Source organism: Miniopterus schreibersii (assembly GCF_964146895.1).
Source record: "Miniopterus schreibersii genome assembly, chromosome: 9".
NCBI lineage: Eukaryota > Metazoa > Chordata > Mammalia > Chiroptera > Miniopteridae > Miniopterus > Miniopterus schreibersii.
This window is the reverse complement of record NC_138118.1, coordinates 40,340,723-40,360,595: the sequence shown is the minus strand read 5'-3', so window position 1 is coordinate 40,360,595 and position 19,873 is coordinate 40,340,723. Positions and strand designations below refer to the sequence as shown.

At 33.8% G+C, this 19,873-nt stretch overlaps 1 protein-coding gene across 5 annotated transcripts in view; it reads right to left on the bottom strand.

Moving 5' to 3' along the window:
- Positions 1 to 247: 247 nt before the first annotated feature.
- TARP (TCR gamma alternate reading frame protein) overlaps positions 248 to 19,873 on the bottom strand; it is a 35,966-nt gene continuing 16,340 nt past the window's right edge. Inside the window, exons 3-6 of one of the 5 annotated variants that reach the window (XM_081147122.1) lie at positions 16,851 to 16,906; positions 6,301 to 6,633; positions 2,457 to 2,507; positions 248 to 840 (exon numbers count right to left, since the gene is read on the bottom strand). In XM_081147122.1, the coding sequence (XP_081003248.1) occupies positions 698 to 840; positions 2,457 to 2,507; positions 6,301 to 6,445 (339 nt within the window). In that variant the 5' untranslated portion in view covers positions 6,446 to 6,633; positions 16,851 to 16,906 and the 3' untranslated portion in view covers positions 248 to 697. Of the gene's footprint in view, positions 841 to 2,456; positions 2,508 to 6,300; positions 6,634 to 10,221; positions 10,260 to 16,850; positions 16,917 to 19,873 lie in introns of those variants that run through there. The other 4 variants (XM_081147124.1, XM_081147121.1, XM_081147123.1 and 1 more) reach the window with 4 other exon arrangements.

Below are 19,873 nucleotides of genomic sequence, written 5' to 3'. Positions count from 1 at the left end.
TGAATATGTTGACCTTTGAAAGAGAAGTAACCTGGGCACCTTCATTTGGTCCTGGCTCCCCTTGGAACCAGTACCCCAAAGGAAGCATCATAACTACTGTCCCAGGGAAAGAACTAGAAATGTAGTGTTGAGCATTATGCCGATGCTGAATTTGATAGTTCATTTGCCATGCTCTTTCTTATCTTGGACTTTTCAATTTGATTTATTAAATTAAAGTACATAGACCAAAACAGACTTTTGATTTTTTTAAAAAATTTTATTGTCCTATCATGAAAAACAAAATACAGAATTCAAGTAGCAAAGATGGCAGCTTCCAGGTGTGTAAAATGAAAAGCTTCAAGGCAGTTATCTGGTTAAGGAGCACTAAGGAATGTGACTAGAAGATGGGTGCTATCTGTACTCAGAAGGCATGATCATTTGGGTTGGCTAGAGGAGCTGATGGAGATTATGGGAAAAGTGGGTCTAAAGGGTATCCTTTGGCCCTGCCCCTGAGTAATGGCAGAATCTGTTATTGTTACAGAGTGAAATTTTCTTTTGTCCAGTGGTTTCCAAACTGTTATGCAATAATGACATAATAGAAAAATGCACATGTGAACTGAAATAATCCAAACCCAGAAAGAAAGTCCAGCTAGATCCTTAGCAGACATGTTCAGGGACAAAAAAAACAACAAAGAAAAGTTGATCCTTTTGTGCCATGCTATGAACTCTTTCCATGGCCACAGACTGCTGTTTTCCTAAGCAGACAGGAGGAAATGATGGCAAAGTAGACCAGGCTCTTGAGAAGGAGGACAAGGTAGGTGTAGTAGGCAGAGGTATTGGTGAGCTGCAGCTGCAGTGTATCTAGGAGAAGTAATTTGATTAGTTTCGCCTGTTCTTTTGAAAGGGTAGGAAATATTAAGGGTCACAATTATTTACTTCTTATGATCTACATTAAAGTGACACTGTTGCACCATCAAACCCCACAATAAACAAACATCTACCACCACCACCAAGACAACGTAGAATCCAGCTTGCAACTCAAGTCAATCAACAACCTCTGCTAAATTCACTGAGAACACTCCAAAATATTAAAAACTAAGGTTGCTTTTTTAATGAGTGAGTCTAATGAGCAGAAATTATTTGTGGCAAATAACTTTTAGCATTTCTTCGCCCCCACCATGTCTCTAATTAATAATAGCTAATATTCATTAATCACTAACCAAATGCCAAACACTCTGAGAGCTTTGTATGCAAAGCATTAATCTTATATACTTTTTACAATAACCTATTTTAATTCCCATTTTATAAATAAATTGAGGCCAGAAAGAGAAGTACTTTGCCTGATGTCATGCATTTAGTAAGTACCAGAAAACAGACTTCAATCTCGGCAGCATGAATTTGCAAATCACATTAGTTGCTCTGTAATTCTGTATCTCCAAGTGCAATAAATAACACCCCAGACATCAAAGGGTTAAGCTTAAGAATAAAGTTGAGTTGCTGATTTAGAAGTATCTGGGTCATTACATGTACATGCAATATGATTTCCACTAAGGGTACAATCCATGAAAATTTGGTGGTGGTCGCAATGGGGTGGGTGTGACGTTTTAGTAGAGGGCATTATGTTAACTGGAAGAAAGTGATGAATCCAAATTCTCTGAAACTTTAGGAGGTTATATGGCTCACTGACCTGTCTTTCCTGAATGTCCCAGAAAATGTAAGTACCCATATTCATGCAATTAATAATTAAAAGAGCTGGGGTTGAAGTCCAGTCCGTAGTACTCAGAAGCCCGTGCACTGCCCTCAGCCCTCTCCCAGCCATGCATCCATTGTGTCACAGGGTCTTAGCTTTAGGTTTTCCTGACCTATGACTCGGCTCTTGGAGGAACAATAGAGAACTGAGTAAGTGTATGAACTCTTGACTCAGATGGTCTGGGTTGAAACCCCAGATCTATCTGTGTGGCATGGTGTAAGGGACTTAATTTAGCTCATTGCTCTCATCTGTAAAATGGGGGAAAATATATTGTACCACTTCACAGGAGTATTATGAGGCAAGAAAATGCATTCAAAACACAACACTATGCTTTCTGTATAAGAACTTCTCAGTAAATGTCAGTTCATGTTACTAACTACTACAAGGAACAAAGACTTAAAAGCTCTAGAAGCATCTTGATATCATGTGTTCCCTAGTCAATAGAAACAAAAGCCACACAAATGAATAAAATCCAGTCTTGAAATAATTCTGAGCATATCACTGCACCCTCTAATTTACAGTCATCTCATACCAAAACCTAGCATTTACTCTGTTAAGGTGACTAATAGGAAATGATGGGTTGACTTAAAATATCTTTCAGTCTATTCTGCAAAATCAAGCCATTCTGATTTTTCTACCTTAAGCCAGAGAAGTTCAAAATGTAAGTTGATCAGAAGGGCAAAAATGCTATAGCCTGACACAAAGGCAAACATATGCAAACACTTACCCTCTTTGTCTTCCAGACAAGCTTTTACTGCAGGATTAATAGCAGCAACCTCTACAAGAAATGAGAGCAACTATTAATGAATTGTCCTTAACCATTATTTGACAGTGTGTGTGTGTGTCTGGATAGACAAACACATAGATAGATGATAGGTAGATGATAGGTAGATAGATAGATTGATGATAGATGACAGATGATATAGATAGATAACAGATGATAGATAAATAGATGGTAGATAGATATAGATAGATGATAGATGATAAATATAGATAGATGATAGATGATAGCTAAATAGATGATAGATATAGATGATAGATCATAGATAGATCATAGATAGATCATAGATGATGATGATAGATAGATAGATAGATAGATAGATAGATAGATAGATAGATAGATAGATAGATAGATAGATAGATGATGATAGATAGATAGATGATAGATAGATAGATGATAGATAGATAGATAGATGATAGATAGATAGATAGATAGATAGATAGATAGATAGATAGATAGATAGATAGATAGATGATAGATAGATGATAGATAGATATAGATAGATAGATAGATGATAGATAGATAGATGATAGATAGATGATAGATAGATAGATAGATAGATGATAGATAGATAGATAGATAGATGATAGATAGATAGATAGATAGATAGATAGATAGATAGATAGATAGATAGATAGATAGATAGATAGATAGATAGATGATAGATAGATGATAGATAGATGATAGATGGACGATAGATAGATGATAGAATCTGCCAACAGAAAGCCATTAAAAATACGAGCCCCACAATTCCAGGAATAGTTGCTCAGACACTATGTAATTCAGTAGATCTAATTCATATAGTGTGTTTCTGCATATGAAGATATTAAAGGTCATGAAGGATACATTTTAACTTTTAATCATACCTGGAGAGTACTATTGAAGACTACCTGTTTTCCTCCTGCATTCATTGCTCCTAGCACAGTGCCTGCGGTAAAGTAGCTGTTCAATAAATACTTGTTGAATAGAAAAAATAAATAGAGAAAAGAGCTGCTGTACAATCTTCAGCACACACTGCTGACATGAACAGTTGCTACCTAAATAAATGTGTTTAATCATAGAACCCACAACAGAATCTTACATGTTTAAAGTAATCTGGTTTAAGCAAATTTCCCATCAAGCATGCTTTTCCAAATCATGCATTTCCCCAATATCCCCAGTTCACATGTATAGTTTTCTGCAGTTGTGTTTGTGGACATGACAACAATATTAATAAGATATAATGTCTATTAAGTGATTGTTTCTGTGCAAGGCTGTGTGGCACAGTGCATGTTAAATGCTTCACATGCATTATCTTATTTAATCCCCTAGTAATGCTGAAGTGAGTTGTATTTTGGAGGACCCCATGTTACAAATGAAAATTGAGGCTTAGAAAGTATTAGTGACTTATTGAGAGTCACGCCAGTGACTGGCAAGAGCCAGCATTCAAGGGATGGTTGTAGGAGATTAAATGGAAGAGAACATGTGGAAAGTATCCTGTAAAAATAATCCATAGAAATAGAAATAATCTATAGAGAAGCAACATAATTCCACCATTGTAGACACTAAAGACATATTCTCTTCCAGATATCTTACTTATGCTTAGCAAATGATTTTTTTATTACAGGAACTTGGCATTTCAGTGCAACTCTTTCCAGGAATAAAAAGATAAGCCAAGTCACATTAAAATTATCTGAATATATAAAATCTGAGGTGAGAGTTGTATTTATCTGCAATGTTTAAAAAGAGGCAAATATACATACAAAGGCAGAATTTCTTAAAAAGATCATTGACAGTTGGGTGGAGGAACACAGTTGCAATAGTTGCTTTGGTTTTTCTTTTTCTACGAGGTGTGTCCTGCCCATGTGGATGCGGTTCTGGAGTGCAATTTTATGTACTCAGCAAGGTCTTTTTTTGGTGTGCTCTAAAAAAATAATGGGTGTGAGGTATAGGCTTTGGGGCAAATCCCAAGATTGAAAATGTTAGTATAATCATGTTAAAATATCCCCAAAGACTCACTTTACTGTGTCTTAAAAGTCTCTTTATTTTTCTTATAGTGACTTTATTCATTTAAAGTTAAATAAAAAGTTCTTATCACCATGCATTGATTGAGGTAAAAACAATAATGTAACAATTTTTCATAATAAAATCTGTGTATGTATACCAATTCTCTTTCTTAATCTGGTCAAAAACTTGGAACAGATTAGTTTCATCTCTCTTCAAAGTCACTTCATTGATTTGTGCTTCCTCCATGTTATATTTTTAGCTTTTATAAAAAAAACTACAAACAAAAAACTTCCAAAAATCAGCATGAGAAATTTGCTGCAGAATGACATTAACAGAAATACCCTTGTTAGCTTTGTTACTATGAGAAGCCCAAAGGAGACATTTGTTTCAGAAATTAAATGCCAAATAAAACACCTTGTAAACTAGATCTTCTCTCCTTTACCATAGTTATCCCTGATCACTAGAAAAATCAAAACCTAATAGGACATTTAAGCCTAGTGGTTATATTAAACTTGTGCTTTACATATTTGCTTTCTCTCTGTTTCGTAGCCACAGAAATAGGAGAATTAGGGCTGTTTTGTCTATCTTACCTTAGTTTTAGGAAATTACATTTTCAAAAGCAAGTATTTTCACTGACATTATTTCATTTCCTCTTCATCACAACCCCAGAAGAAAGCCAAGGCAAGTGTTGGAGCCTGATTTGATCTTTGGGGAAACTCAGGTCCAAGAAGATAAAGACTTACTTCAGAAATGCAGACTGGTACAGAGCAAAGATCTTAGCACATCTTAAATGCTTTTTCCCCACTGCTTAAAAAGGGCTTGTTAACCACAGGGTAAAGTACCAACTGATTCCTTCTTATGGGGCCTTTGTTCTGTTATGTTAATACTCAGGACTTTACGGCCTGAGTCTAGTGAGTCATAGGACCATTGCTGGAGCCATGGCACATTCAGCCCTCTGCCCACACTGTCTAAATATGTACAGCATCTGAATCAAAGGCACTTCTTTGGGATATTGTGCCTGAATCTCGGGTGACCCTGAATGTTTAGGAAAAGACTATATTCTCTTTCCTGTGTATATCCTCCTTAGAACAGAGATTCATCCTGGCCTGGCACATGCTAGTACTGCACCTACACATTTGTTGAGCTGCAATACCAATGGCAAGACATGCACTCATTATGTAGAATGGAAATATGTTTCTACACATTAGCCTCACCCAATCTTTAATCATGAAATTTACTTGAAGTGGTATATAAAATACAGATCTGAAAAACCTAGGACCATAATAGAACTTCAGGGCTAAATTATTCTATTTCTGTTGAACCTTGATCCAACTCCCTCAGAGGGACACCATCTGTCACCTAACGACTCATTGTTTATGGGTTATACTTTGAGTACGGCAAGGCTGAAGTGCAAGTGAGTTTGCTTGCTGAGTAGAAAATCCCTGAAAGGTGTGTGATTGTTCTTATTTCCTGATCAAGTTAGATCATCAAAAGTGGAATCTCTTTCTGAGCATTTCTTGTGTGCTAAATTGCTAGGTACTTTCATGTATGTTGTTTCATTAAATCCATTCAACAACCCTAAGAAAAGTCATGTGACTTTAATATTTTGGGTGATAAAACTGAGTCTGAGAAAAGTAAAATTTTTAATTTCTTTATCTTTTCATGTTCCAAAGCCTACACTATTTTAATTCTATGGGGAAATGGTAGAACATTTATGCTACTATTAAATGTAGCAACGTTTAAGGAAGATATATATATCTTCCCTTTGGGGCACATATATGTATATGCACACACACACACATACCTTTCTTTATTGAAGGAAAAAGGATCTCTTGATCACCTCCTCTTGGATTATTCTCGTGTTTGACTATGCATTTGTATTCTTTGTCCATTGACTTTTCAGTCACAGTCAGCCAGCTGAATTTCATGTATGTGTCGTTAGTCACCATGGTGTTTCCCTGCTGAGATTCCAGAATTGCATTGCCATTCTTTTCCTTCCAGTACACCTTGATAACGTCAGGAAAAAATTGCTCAAGAAGACAAAGATATGTTCCAGCCTTATGAAGGTTTATTTCAGCAATTGCAGGTTGAAAAATAGTGGGCTTGGGGGAGAAGAGCTCTGAATTGAGGCTTCTGTCTGTGGGGGGAATAGAATAGCAATTAGGAATCAGAGAAACAAACGTTGTGTGGTTTGGAACAACACACACAGGAAAAGGAGGGAAAGCGATGGAAAGCTGCCACTGAACTAGTGCTTGTGACGGCCTCTCGCCCACAGCACTGTGTCCTGTGAGGTCCTCGTATTGTTCTTACTTTCCGATGTGAAAAGAGGTTACATAACTTGCCCAAAGTCACTGCTATTAAATGGCACAGCCTGAATTAAAACTTGGCCTTTGTTCCTTCTCCACATGCTAAAATGGGGTTGGAGGTTTAACTGCTTCAACATTTGTGAACTTATTTATTTATTCATTTTTAATCTCTTTCATGTCATAGGCTGAGGGAGGATGGTGAAGACAGAGGAATAGGGGAGGAGATGATCTCTCTTCAGATGAGAATCTTAGTGGCTTCTAAAGTGCAAAAAATAAAAAAATAAAATAAAAAACAGACACAGACAACAGTCTAGTGATTGCCAGAATGAAAGGGGGGTGGGGAGGTAGAAGAGGGCACCGGGGCGATAAGTGGTGACGGAAGGGGAATTGACTTGGTGTGGTGAAAACACAATACAAAGTACAGATGATGTCTTATAGAATTGTACACCTGGAACCTGTATAATTTTATTAACCAATGTCACTCCATTAAGTTCAATAAAAATATGAAAGTACATCCCTGTCCCATCCCATGAATTTTGTAACTTAAGCTTTTTTGGGCCACACATCCTCATGTTCTGTAATGGAAACTCACTCTCCCTTTAACTGATTCTGAAATGCACCATATTATCTTTTTTTCATAACAATAACTGCCAGGAGGAAATTTTTCATTTCTTTTTAAACAATACAGCCACTTGTTTTACTGGGAATCTACTTCCACATGTACTTATTTTATCAAGTTATTCTTTTAGCTTCAAATATGTACCCCATGCCCAATTCCTAAGTAATACAGTACTGCTAGTTGACTTCACATATGAACCACTTCAGATTTTTTTAGGGCAATATTGAAAACTGCACCTAAAAATTATTTATGATGCCTTCCTTGAATTTAGAAGCAAAATAGCAATATTTCCAAAACTTCTAATAAATTTTTTATTGATTATTTTCAAAACACTACTATTAATCTATCAAGTAAATGCCCTTGACAGAATTTTGCTTTGCCTTTGTAAAAGTTCCCCAAAAGCACATTTTATTTGGGAATTTCATTTGAAGTCTAAATATGACCATTATACCATACTTTAAATAAACTGTATTTTGACCCTGAGTGTCTCTCCTAAAATTTTTATCTACCCTATAAGGCTGCCGAGCTATTTTAGAGCTCCATCATTTTCTTTGTTTTCATCTGGGTCTAGAGTTTCTTGCATATATAATTGGAGTAATGTTAAAAGCTATGGGTCTAGAGTTTCTTGCAGATATGGTGTCAGTATAACAAAACATCTATTTACATGGCATGTCATGTGAACACTTTAATTTTACTTGATTATACATTTATTGTTAATCTAATGATTAAAATTATAATTGTTGAAATACTTTCCAATTTGATTTCCAATTAAAACACAAATTCCTTACTATATTTTCTTTGGACTAGATTGGAGTTAGTTTAATAAATCAATGGGCAATTTTTTAAGAAAAATTAATTGTATTTCTCATTTGAGAAGAAAAGGAAAAAAATTCTTGAGAATTTCTGACTGTGAAGCAAAGCTCCTGATTTTTTACTAAATCAGTAAGCAAACAATGTTAGGTTTTTAAATAATGTTGTAAACATAATTAGGTCATAATGTGCTTTATTTAATTTTATACACCTTGCTTTTAGTGCAATAGTATTTTATTTATTATAACAGTAAGACATTGTGTATTTCTCTAACCATATACTTTGTTTTAAGCTTAAAAAGCATGTTATATAAAACAATAATTTTTCAATTTTACATTATATTTACATAATTTTACTCCCTAGTTAATATATTAAAGAATCTAATTTTCATCTTAGGAACTTTTTTTCTTCATAGTTATTCTTCTGATTCATTATATTAAAGAAATTGAAAATCAAATGACAAACCTGAAATGTTTTTGTGTAAAAACACTATTCTTATCGACTGTTCCTTTTCCTTAGCTAGATTATTTGTGTCACTCTTTTCAAGATAAAGTGAATATTGAACTTCCATATCTTTCTTGATGTAATAGTTAACTGAGTATTAAATAGTGTACTTGATTATCTATGGTTAGTACTTATATTTTAGATCATTGTATTACATGTTTTTTCTTTAAACAGTCTTAGTAAAACTTATTAAGTGTTTTTTATGGTCAAAATCTTATTCATGGTACATATAATAGAAACCAGGTTAAAAAATACATAAGCCTTCCAATAAATTTATATATACTTATTTGCATAACCAAATAATACATCTGAGTTAAATTGCCTAAGTAGTTCATATTTATTAAGATGTAGCAATATAAATTCTATATAAATTTTCTAAATTCTATATAAATGCTAACTACATTTTCAATTGAAAGTATGATATTTCATACCTACATTGATATTAAGTGTTCTCTATTTTTTCTTGTCTTTTTTCTTGTATCGAATAAGCAGTTATAGCTCTTTTATGGTTGTATATGAATTTCAAACTTATGACATTTCTAACTATATTTAATTGACTTTTCATATTGGCTATTTTCTGTATGAATTTAAACTTTTTTTGATAAATATGAGCATGAAACTGAAACTTATTGGCTATAAATTTTAGGGCTAATAAATGTTGTTTTTAGAAATAATATCAATTAAGATAAGGGATTAAGAATTAAAGCACATAGACCAGTAATAAAAATTAAAAACAAACACGTTAATCTTATTTTTCTTGCCAAGTGAGGGAAAAGTGGTGGTAAAAAGAAACCAATACTTCCAAATTAATATTTTTATGAGTAGTTAGAAGTACAGCTGAATTCTCTGGGGAGTTTCTGCTCTGTCAATATTATTGGCTGCAAACAACTCTTTATACTATATACAATTTTCTTTTATATCTGAATTGACAGAACACCTCTCTAGCACCTATTATATGTTAGACAATGTGCAAGTACTTCATTCATGCTATCTCAATCAATTCTCATAAACCTGTCTATACAAGCATATTCCATTTTATGAATTAAGAAACTAAGGCCAGAGGAATTGCCCACGTTCACATAAACAGTAAGTAGTGGAGCCAGAGCTCCATGCCATCCTGACTCCAAAGACCAGGCTCTTTCACAACATCTTTCCACCATCAGAAAAGGAAATGTGTCAACTCACAAACTGACCTATAATAATAAACTTTATCCTTGGGCCCAACACTTCCATGATAATTGCATACATTACATCTGACCCTTTTGTACAAGTCCACATATACACAAAAGCCAAATCCTGTTACAATATTTGCACAATGTTGTCTATGCATACCTTTGAGGACTTGTTTTACAATCTCTACTAAGATTTCTACATCTAATCCCCATCATATTCCTGTCTTATCTAAATATTTTTACTGTTATTCCAATTTAATTGTTTCTTGCTTTCCCTCTATTACCTTGAAAAATTGCATTCTTCTGATACCTACCTGTAACGACAAGTTTTGTTCCATCACCAAACAGCTTTCTATCATATTTCCACAGTGATTCAACCAGTATCAAAAACTTTAGACTGCCCTGGCTGGTGTGGTGCTGTGGTTAGAGCATCGGCCCGTGCACCTAAGGGTTTCAGGTTCGATTCTGGTCAAGGGCACATACCTGGGTTGCGGGTTTGCTCCCCAACCGTAGTTGGGGCGCATGCAGGAGGCAACAAATCCATGTGTCTCTCACATAGATGTCTCTCTGTCTCTCTCTCTCTCTGTCTCTCTCTCCCTCTCTTCCTCCCTTCCATTCTCTTTCTGAAAAGCAATAGAAAAATATCCTCGGGTGAGGATTAACAAAGCAACAACAACAACTTTTCACGAATTTAGCTTCTCTGAGTTTTTCAAATGCTAGTGGAACTATCATTTCAAGTGATCAGTGTTCTGGTTCTGGTTCATTTTGCTCATAACAAGTTCTGTGGCTGAACAAAAAAGTTGTTGGTGCTTTAATTTATCTGAATGCAATGATGTTAGTGAAAATCCATTCAACATCACTACTAGTGTCAAAGTGAGACCAAAATGAAACAAAGTTTGAAAAGCAATTTGATTTAAAATGCTATGGAAATAAGAGAGTATAATAATTATTAGCCATTTGATTGTGATGACTTTGTGCTCCAACCTGACTTTTTAATCTCATGGGACCAAACCTTGCCCTTACTAACAGGAGTTCAGCACTTTGAGGTTGCAGGTAAATCCTAGCAATGCATCCCACTTTCTTCTAATATGTCTGGAATTCTCAAAGCCATCATCACTGGAAATGTGCCTTTCATACACTTGGTTAATAAGCAGTCATTTGTCTTGTCTTACCTGCATTTCTGGTGTTAGGAAAGTCAAAGGAAACATTGGCTAAAGCCTAATAATACGAGGTCGATATGAGAACTGCTTCACTTGTGTTGTCCAAAACAAATAGCTCTTTCCCCAGTCAACAAACAGGACAATCTATTAACATTCCAAGCTTTCACTAGAAATTTCAACCTCACGTTGACATCTTTCCAGCTCATGCTGAAAGTTCAGCTTGAAGCTCCTGGCAATGGGCTTTCAAGCCAGAATGACAAGAGAAATGGCAGGATACCTGTCCTCAAATCCTCCTATTGTCCCGTTAGATCACTAAAACATTACCTGCCTGGCCATACCTGCTGAAGTTCAACATCTATAAATAATGTCAAATGCTATAATGCCCATAACACTGATGCAGTGGTAGTGTAGAATGGGTTTGTTTAAAGACCATTTCTTCCATTTTACAAAAAGAATGTCAAAGATAATATTCACTTTTACTTCCCTTTCCTCCTAAAGAACTCATGTTTTGAAATCATTTTCTAATTTTATAGTGGGAAAAACATATCATGTTTGAATTTGGAGTACTTCATTTTATTAATTAACAAAAGTATGTTTTAACAAAAAGTGCAGTTTTTTCTACATTTTTTCTTTTTTTAAAATTCACTTTTTAAAAATTGAGATATAACTGACATAACTGACCTTTGAGCATAAAATTTTACCCCATGCTTCTTCTGGATAATTGCAGGCCTTTTTCCTTCTGCTTTCTTTAGTGTTTTGATCTTCTATTTTTATTTTATGGTCTGACTATAACTTTGATTTAGGTCTTCTCAAATAGATTTTGGAAATAGGCAGTTTAAATGAATTACAAATAGTTTGTGCATTATAGATTGTTTCTTTTTCTATGCATGCAGTTGATAGTTGAATACGATCTAACTCAAAGACAACATGAGAGATGAAAGAATATGTTTGTAAATCCTAGCTCTGTGATACAGATGCAAAACATGTGGAATTCAAACAGACTGAAACTGCCAGCACATACGGTGAGACTTTCTTTCCCAAAAAGATCCCTCACAAAACAGGGATTGTTTTGTATTTCAGTCCTTGTGCAACTTCTTATATTAAAATATAATCTTCCAATACTCTGCTTTGATAAAAAATACTACTTAGATGTCAAACTAAAATAAATTAATTTTTTAAAATTTATTTTAAAAACTCAATACTTTTAGAGCTAGCACTGGCAATAAACAATACAGAAATTTAACATGGATTTGGTAAATTACTAGGGACTAAAGCCTCTACAGTTTATGCTTTACATCGCATATGTATAGAATAACAGAAAAAAGAAAAGTTATTTTCTTTCATTTTGTAAATGATAATTATCTCTTCATATTAAATTTCCAGTGACATCATCATGTAGGGATCCCAAAACAGACACTCAGTAACTTAGAAATTGCTCTAAAATAAAGTAGATGTTTTAGATGCATGATTTATTTATATTGATATAATTTGTATTGGTATTTCACACTTGATATTTGTTTTGGTATAATTTTTAACTTTGTAGCTATAATCTAATTAAGACACTAATTATTATAAAGTGGATACTTGACTTTTCTATATATCACTATAAATTTATATATGCAAATATCAAACCCTTGTCCCCTCTCTTTCTTCTAGATATTTCTACTGGAAAATGAGAGGTCACCTTATATTTAGGTTAACAGTATTTGAGATAATGCTTATTATATTCTAATCATTTTTTTGAAGCAGGTAACAATTAGCCTTAGAAATTGAAAGTATTTTGCAAATACTGACCATTTGTTCTAAAGTGACCTGTGGACTAGATAAGAATTAACATATTTATCTGTACTCCTGATTTCATAAAGAACTCCAGTGGGTGGTAATCTGAATTCTGGAGAATTCACATTTTTGTCACTGACCATATCCCAACCTTTGTGGAAGGTTATTTCCATATTTAATTTCATTTAATTCCCACAACATCCACTTGAGATGGTTGTTGCATATATAGAATAAATGGAAATGTATCAAAATAGTAAAAGTGATATGTCAATATTAAATTTTATTTTATTTTTTAAAATTTGTTATAGTTTTTAAAATTTTTCAATTATAGTTGACATATAATATTATATTAGCTTCAACTGTAAACATAGTGATTAGACATTTATATAACTTACAAAGTGATCACTTTGATAAATCTAGTAACCACCTGATGCCATGCATAGTTATTACAATATTATTAACTATATTCCATATGCTATATTTTACATCTCCATGAAAACCTATAGAGAATTTTTTTATTGATTGGTTTGAGAGAGATAGAGAAACATTAGTTTGTTGTTCCACTTTATGCATCCATTGGTTGCTTATTGTATGTGCCCTGACCAGGGATTGAACCCACAACCTTGGCATATGGGGGTGACACTCTAACCAACCAAGTTGCACACTGGGGCAAGAATTTTTATTAAAAATTTATTTGAGTCAAACAGAGGATACACCTGGAAGCAGGGTCTCAATAGACTGAGAAAAATGCTTTCTTTTTATTCCATATTTTTTGTATTTTACAAAATGTTTTCATAATAGGCACATATTATGATTATAATTTTAATAAAGCAATAACCAGTGAATCAAACTTTATTTGCTAAAGAATGATTACATAGAAAGTGATAGGCCTAGAATCAAAGCTTATCATTTTCTCTGCTCCACTCTCCTAAAAACATTTTTCAGGACCCTCATGAATTATATCTGTATCACCATTATTAATTTATTGCTATAATTTACATTGAGTATGTAGTCAATTGGAAAAAGGATGACCAGGAAGTTGCTTTTCAATTCATGAATTCATTTGTTCATATGACCACAATCACTAAGGAAACCAATATATATCATTTCAGTTTTTTTAATGCTCTATTAACTTTGTGAAAATTCTTTGAAAAGCTTCATCTGAATGGATCTGGTAGGCTAGAACATCCTTGTGAAATGTTCTTCATGATTCAGGCAAGATTTCAGATTTAAGGCTAATGATGAATGAACAAATTTACTGGCTGAATTTAGAAAAAGCAAGTCCAGTTCATGACATTTCTTACATATGATCACACAGTTAAATGTTTTGATATTAATCATCCTCTGACCAAAAAAATGTAACAAATTTTTTTCCATTTGTTCTATTGGTTATTTTTGGTATCAAATAAATAGATTATATAAACTTCTTTAAAAATCTTTCAACATAAAAATACCAAGTGGACCTAACATCTCCACCCTTTAGGGACCCACAGTTGCTCTCACTAGTTAACTCCTTATTAATGTCCCCCATGCTAGGTCAGGATACAACTGCCTCCAAACACCTGGATGGAATCATTAACTTCTCTGGAAATCACCATGGTCTGCGACCAAACTGGAACTGAATCCAACAATCCTGAGCCCGCACCAGCACCTACCCTGCAGCACCTGCATTCCCTACCTTAACTGAAGAATTTAAAGAAAATTTACTTGTAACAATGAGCTGTGTGCCAGGACCAAATATTTTCATTCTTCTGACTTTTATTTGTCCATTATCTGAAAAACCTTTATAGAAATATCCTTTTTTATGTTTTAAAATTATGCCCATATTTTTAAAATATTTATATAAATATATAAAAATTGACCCTGCTAACATTACACAAGCTCAAGCAAGACCACAGTAGATATGAATGTAGTCAAGAACTGAAGAACTGGCCCCTCTCTGCCTGGGCACCTTGCGTTATATCTTTTCTCGTCTCGACTCATGTTGAAGAGTATGATTTTATCTTCTCTCACCACTTTGCCTGAATCTTCTACCTCTCCTCTCTTAAAGAGTTTTTATGTATAAAGTAAGTTTTTTCCTAGAGTATAATTTAGAGTTAATATTTCTTTAATTTTAAAAGAGGGACAGTAATAGGAATAATATATTTGAGCATTTAATAGATGTATTCCAGTATGTTTTACAAGCATTTGTTATTGATATGCATTAAAGGGTGGGTATTTAGATTGATTCTAAAGTAACTTCTTTCTAGAATCCACTTTTTACTGATAGACCAGATGAGTTGTTACAGAGTATAATTCTTCATGATGGTCTCTTAAGCTATTTATTGCTGAAAGACTGCTTCTTTGGACTTATTATTACACTTACAGTTTCCAGGGCATTGGCTATAAATTCTGTGTTGCTTATCAGAGGATCCTATTTGGTTTGGCATTTCTGTAGCTGTCCCATCATGAGTGGAAAAACAACTTTGGGTTATGCAATTTAGTTAATAATGCAATTTAGTACAACTGCTTTAGTTCTTTTACCAGTTACAATATTTCTAGCAAATTTGATGCCAATACAGAAAGAAAAATTGAGTGAATGGTGTCAAAATGACTTGTCATTTTATAGAAATACCCTAAGAATCATATTTTAAGTATTTAATTAATGCATATCCAACATGACTTACTTGATCTTTTTGAGGCGAGAGAGAGGTGCCATCATTAGAAGAAGCATTGTTTTCACCCAAGGGTAATAATACAAATTAGGAGCTATTACTAATAAGCAGTTAGTTTAAGAGTCCATTTAAAAGGTCAGATTATAGAAGATTAAATATTCAGAAGATAAAAACATGTCTTAATGTTTCTAATATCACATAATGGTCCAGACCATGCACTCTATCAAATCCTAAACTTTGCCATAGTAACTAATCATATGACTTGAGGCAAATAACTGAACTACTCAAAACCTCAGTTTCCTTATCTACGAAATGGGAATAAGAGGATCTCCTATACAGGATTATTGAGGAATGAAATAAGGCACTGAAGCTATTTAGCATAGTGTAAATAAATGCCCTGAATCAATGTTAGCTAATATCATTCTATTTAATGGGATGGTCTGAGTCCATTTTATCAAATTCTTCCACTAAACAAAATATATGTATTTTATAAGCAACAACTCTTACATAAATTAAGAAAGAAAACAACTTATGAACCCAAGACCTTCTTCCTCTATGGCAGCCATAGGCCAAAGAACACGGAGCCCAATCAAGCCAGAACCTAGAATAGTTATTTACTAGATTAGGAGCTTTGTGAGTGTTGCAACTATGTATTTTTCATTGTTTTATTTCCAGCATTCAGCACAGAAACTCTCTTCTACAAATGTCTGCTGAGACAGCAAACGAACAAATGAGGATGTAAAACCATGCAGACTTTTATCATAGACTTTGGAGCTGAAATGGCTTATTGAGTTTATAATTCCATTAAAATGGTACATCTCCAGGCAATATAACAAGACTTGTGGTAGCATAAATTGTGATGTTCTCTACTCACTCACTGTAAGAACTAAGTTTTTGCACTACTATTAGGAATGAGATAAAAATCAATAATATAGGTTTATCAAATTATTTAGAGAATGGTATAATATGTTTTATCTTAACATATAGAGAAGAGATAATTAATAAAAGTGTCTCTCAACAAAAAGACCATCTACAAGAATAGTATCTTAAACCAATAATTTATACCAGTGGTTTACAGACATGATACTCAAAATATTTTAATATCTAGCCTCAGTCTACCCTGTTTTTGTGTATGTGTATTCTAAGAATAAAATTTCAATCTGCTTACAAGCAGGGAAGTAAGTAAACTGTTTACAGAATAGTTTTGTTGCCATATACAGTGACCAGTAACTGCAAAATTGCTGTTCATATGCTGAGGTTTGAGAATGTTCCAGTCAGATTGGGTGATCCTAAATTGTTTTATCTAAATAGCATCTACCAGTTTTACAAAAATATAAAAAAGTTACTTACCAGAGGGAATCACTATGAGTTGAGTCCCTTCTGCAAATATCTTGATCCATCCTGTGCTAACACACTGGTTATGGCTCCTACAAAAATCTCACCATACTTTTAAGCTTCATGACGTGACCAGCATTGAAAAAAAATGACAATTTGATCATCTGGGTTTCTTTGGAAGTCCTTAAATATAGGTTTTGTGGCTTCTAATATTTTATGTTTTCCTCAGGTAAATTGATCCAGATGTCAGTTTTCCAATAAGTCAGTAATCACTGAAAAGGATTGATAGAAAATGAAAAAAATAAGAGCAGGAAAAGAAGAGATCAAGCTCAACTGGTCAAACAACTACTTTTTTAAATTACCAGGAAACGTATTCAGAGAATTAAGACTTTTTTATTTCCAAGTGTTCAATTGTGTGAAACTGCTCAGAGATTGCATTAAAGGAAAGGCCCTTCCTTCTGTTCTCACAAACACCAGGGCTGCCCCTTTAGCAGTTGGGAACATGTTTCTGAAAGGAGGAAGCTCTTCAGTAACTGAAAATGCAAATCAGCCAAAACAGATGTACTTGAGAGGTGTGAAATTCTCCATTTTTAATAAAGCTACTTTTATGATTTGACAATGTGATTCTTTATCAGGCAATGCAAAGTAAGAAATTAATTTGACATTACTTTTCCTGGAATAAAAAGAAATTTATAGAATTCTATTTCTTATGAAATAGATTTCTTATTTAAACAAAATTTATAAACAATATCTAGTTCTATGATATGTTGAAAGAAGAATCCTCTTGGAAGTTGTTCTGTAATCTTATGCCACTTACCTTGGATCAGGGAAAAAGAAATTGTCAGAAGCAGCTGAGTGCTTCTCTGAGTACAGATGAGTTGTCTGTCTACCAGGACCCAAAGAAGACATGCCCTGATGACTCCCATGTGCATGTCAGATCCAGGTCCGAGCTTAAGTCCCATGAGCAAACACTGCCTCTGCCCCTGTGAATGACACTATGAGGTGGTCATGGTGGGCAACTGTCCATTCACAGCAGATCAAAGCACCCAATGAAATGGGAATGGGGTCAACAGTAAATAAAAAAGAAAATTGTTTTAAAGGTGTGTTTTTTTATTTTTTTTTTATTTATTTTTTTAAAAATATATCTTTATTGATTTCTGAGAGAGGAAAGGAGAGGGAGAAAGAGATAGAAATATCAACGAGGAGAGTCATTGATCAAGCCCTGGGCATGTGCCCTGACCAGGAATCGAACCCCGATCGCCTGGATCCTAGGTTGATGCTTAACCACTGAGCCACGCCCGGCCGGGCATAAAGGTGTGTTTTTTTAAAACTCAGTATTTCAAGTTATTATAACTTAGAGCTGTCAAATACCTTTTGCACCTATTATAGATGTAAACGGTACCCACTCAATTCCTGTCCGATAGCTTGTCCTCTTTTCCTCCTTATTCCAACACCATGAGCAGAATTATTTGGAGCTTTAGGAGTTGTCTATATTTCATGAACCATGAAGAATTTATGTGATAAAATGCAAAAGAGTAAGTAAAGAGTCACAAAATCTTTTATTAAATTTACATGAAAATGTGAGAACTATATGAAGAAAACAATATAAGATTTTACTAAAGGGCATGAAATAAAACCTGGATAAATGATAGAGATACCATATTTATGAAGATAAAACTCAATATCATAAATATGCTAATCCTTCTTAAATTCATATATATGAATTGACTGCAATTTTAATCAGAATTATGATAACATTTTATTTTTTTGTTCTATGGTGTAGGGTTGGGTGTGGGCAAGATAACTTGATTTTAAGTGTTAATACTGAGAGCAAATACGAAATAATTGAAAAATATTTTTTTGAAAAATATTAGTGAATTGATATTTAGCATAGATCTTAACACTTATTACAAAGCTACTGATATAACATAATAAGGGTGTAAGAATAATGAAACAAAATAAAACAGAAATCCTCCAGAAAATGCTCCAAGTATATGTCAATATGAATATACAATATAGCATTTTAAAACTGTATGGATATAATAGATTATTTAAAAACTAACTTTACATTATTAATGATCTGCTCTGAAAGCAAAAATAGATCTCTACCTCATACCATGTAAATAAATTCCAAGTAGATTCAATTTTATTTATTTATTATGTATTTATGTATTTATTTATTTAACTTTATTGTTGACACCATTACAGATGTCCCCAAACCCTTCTCCATTTCCCTCTGGTTCTCACCACACTGTTATCTGTGTCTATGGGTTATACATATATGTTCTTTGGTAAATTCCCTCACCTTCTTTCATACAGTCCCCCCTCCCCTATCCCCTCTGACAGCTGTAAGTCTGTATCCATGCCTGTGTTTCTATTTTGTTCATCAGTTTATTTTGTTCATTAGATACCATATATAAGTGTGGTATCTAACGTCTTTGACTGGCTTATTTTACTAAGCATAATACTCTTCAAGTCCATCCATGCTGTCACAAGAGGAAAGATTTCCTTCTTTTTAAAAAAAAAAAAAAATATATATATATATATATATATATATATATATATCTTTACTGATTACTGAGAAAGGAAAGGAGAGGGAGAGAGAGAGATAGAAACATCAATGATGAGAGAGTCACTGATCAGCTGCCTCCTGCACACCCCCGACTGAGGATAAAGCACACAACCAGGGCATGTGCCCTGACTGGAAATCGAACCCGGATCGCCTGGATCCTAGGTCAACACTCAATTGTAGAGCCACACCCGGCCGGGCAAGATTTCCTTCTTTTTTATGGGCCACCTAGTATTCCACTGTGTAAATGTACCACAGCTTTTTTATCCACACATCTACTGATGAGCATTTGGGCTGTGTCCAGATCTTGGCTATTGTAGATAACGTTGCAATAAACATAGGGCTGCATAAATTCTTTTGAATTGGTGTTTTGATATTCTTAGTATATGTTGCCAGAAGTGAGATCCTTGTTTCAAAAGGCAGTTTCATTTTTAATTATTTGAAAAAACTCCATATTGTTTCACACAGT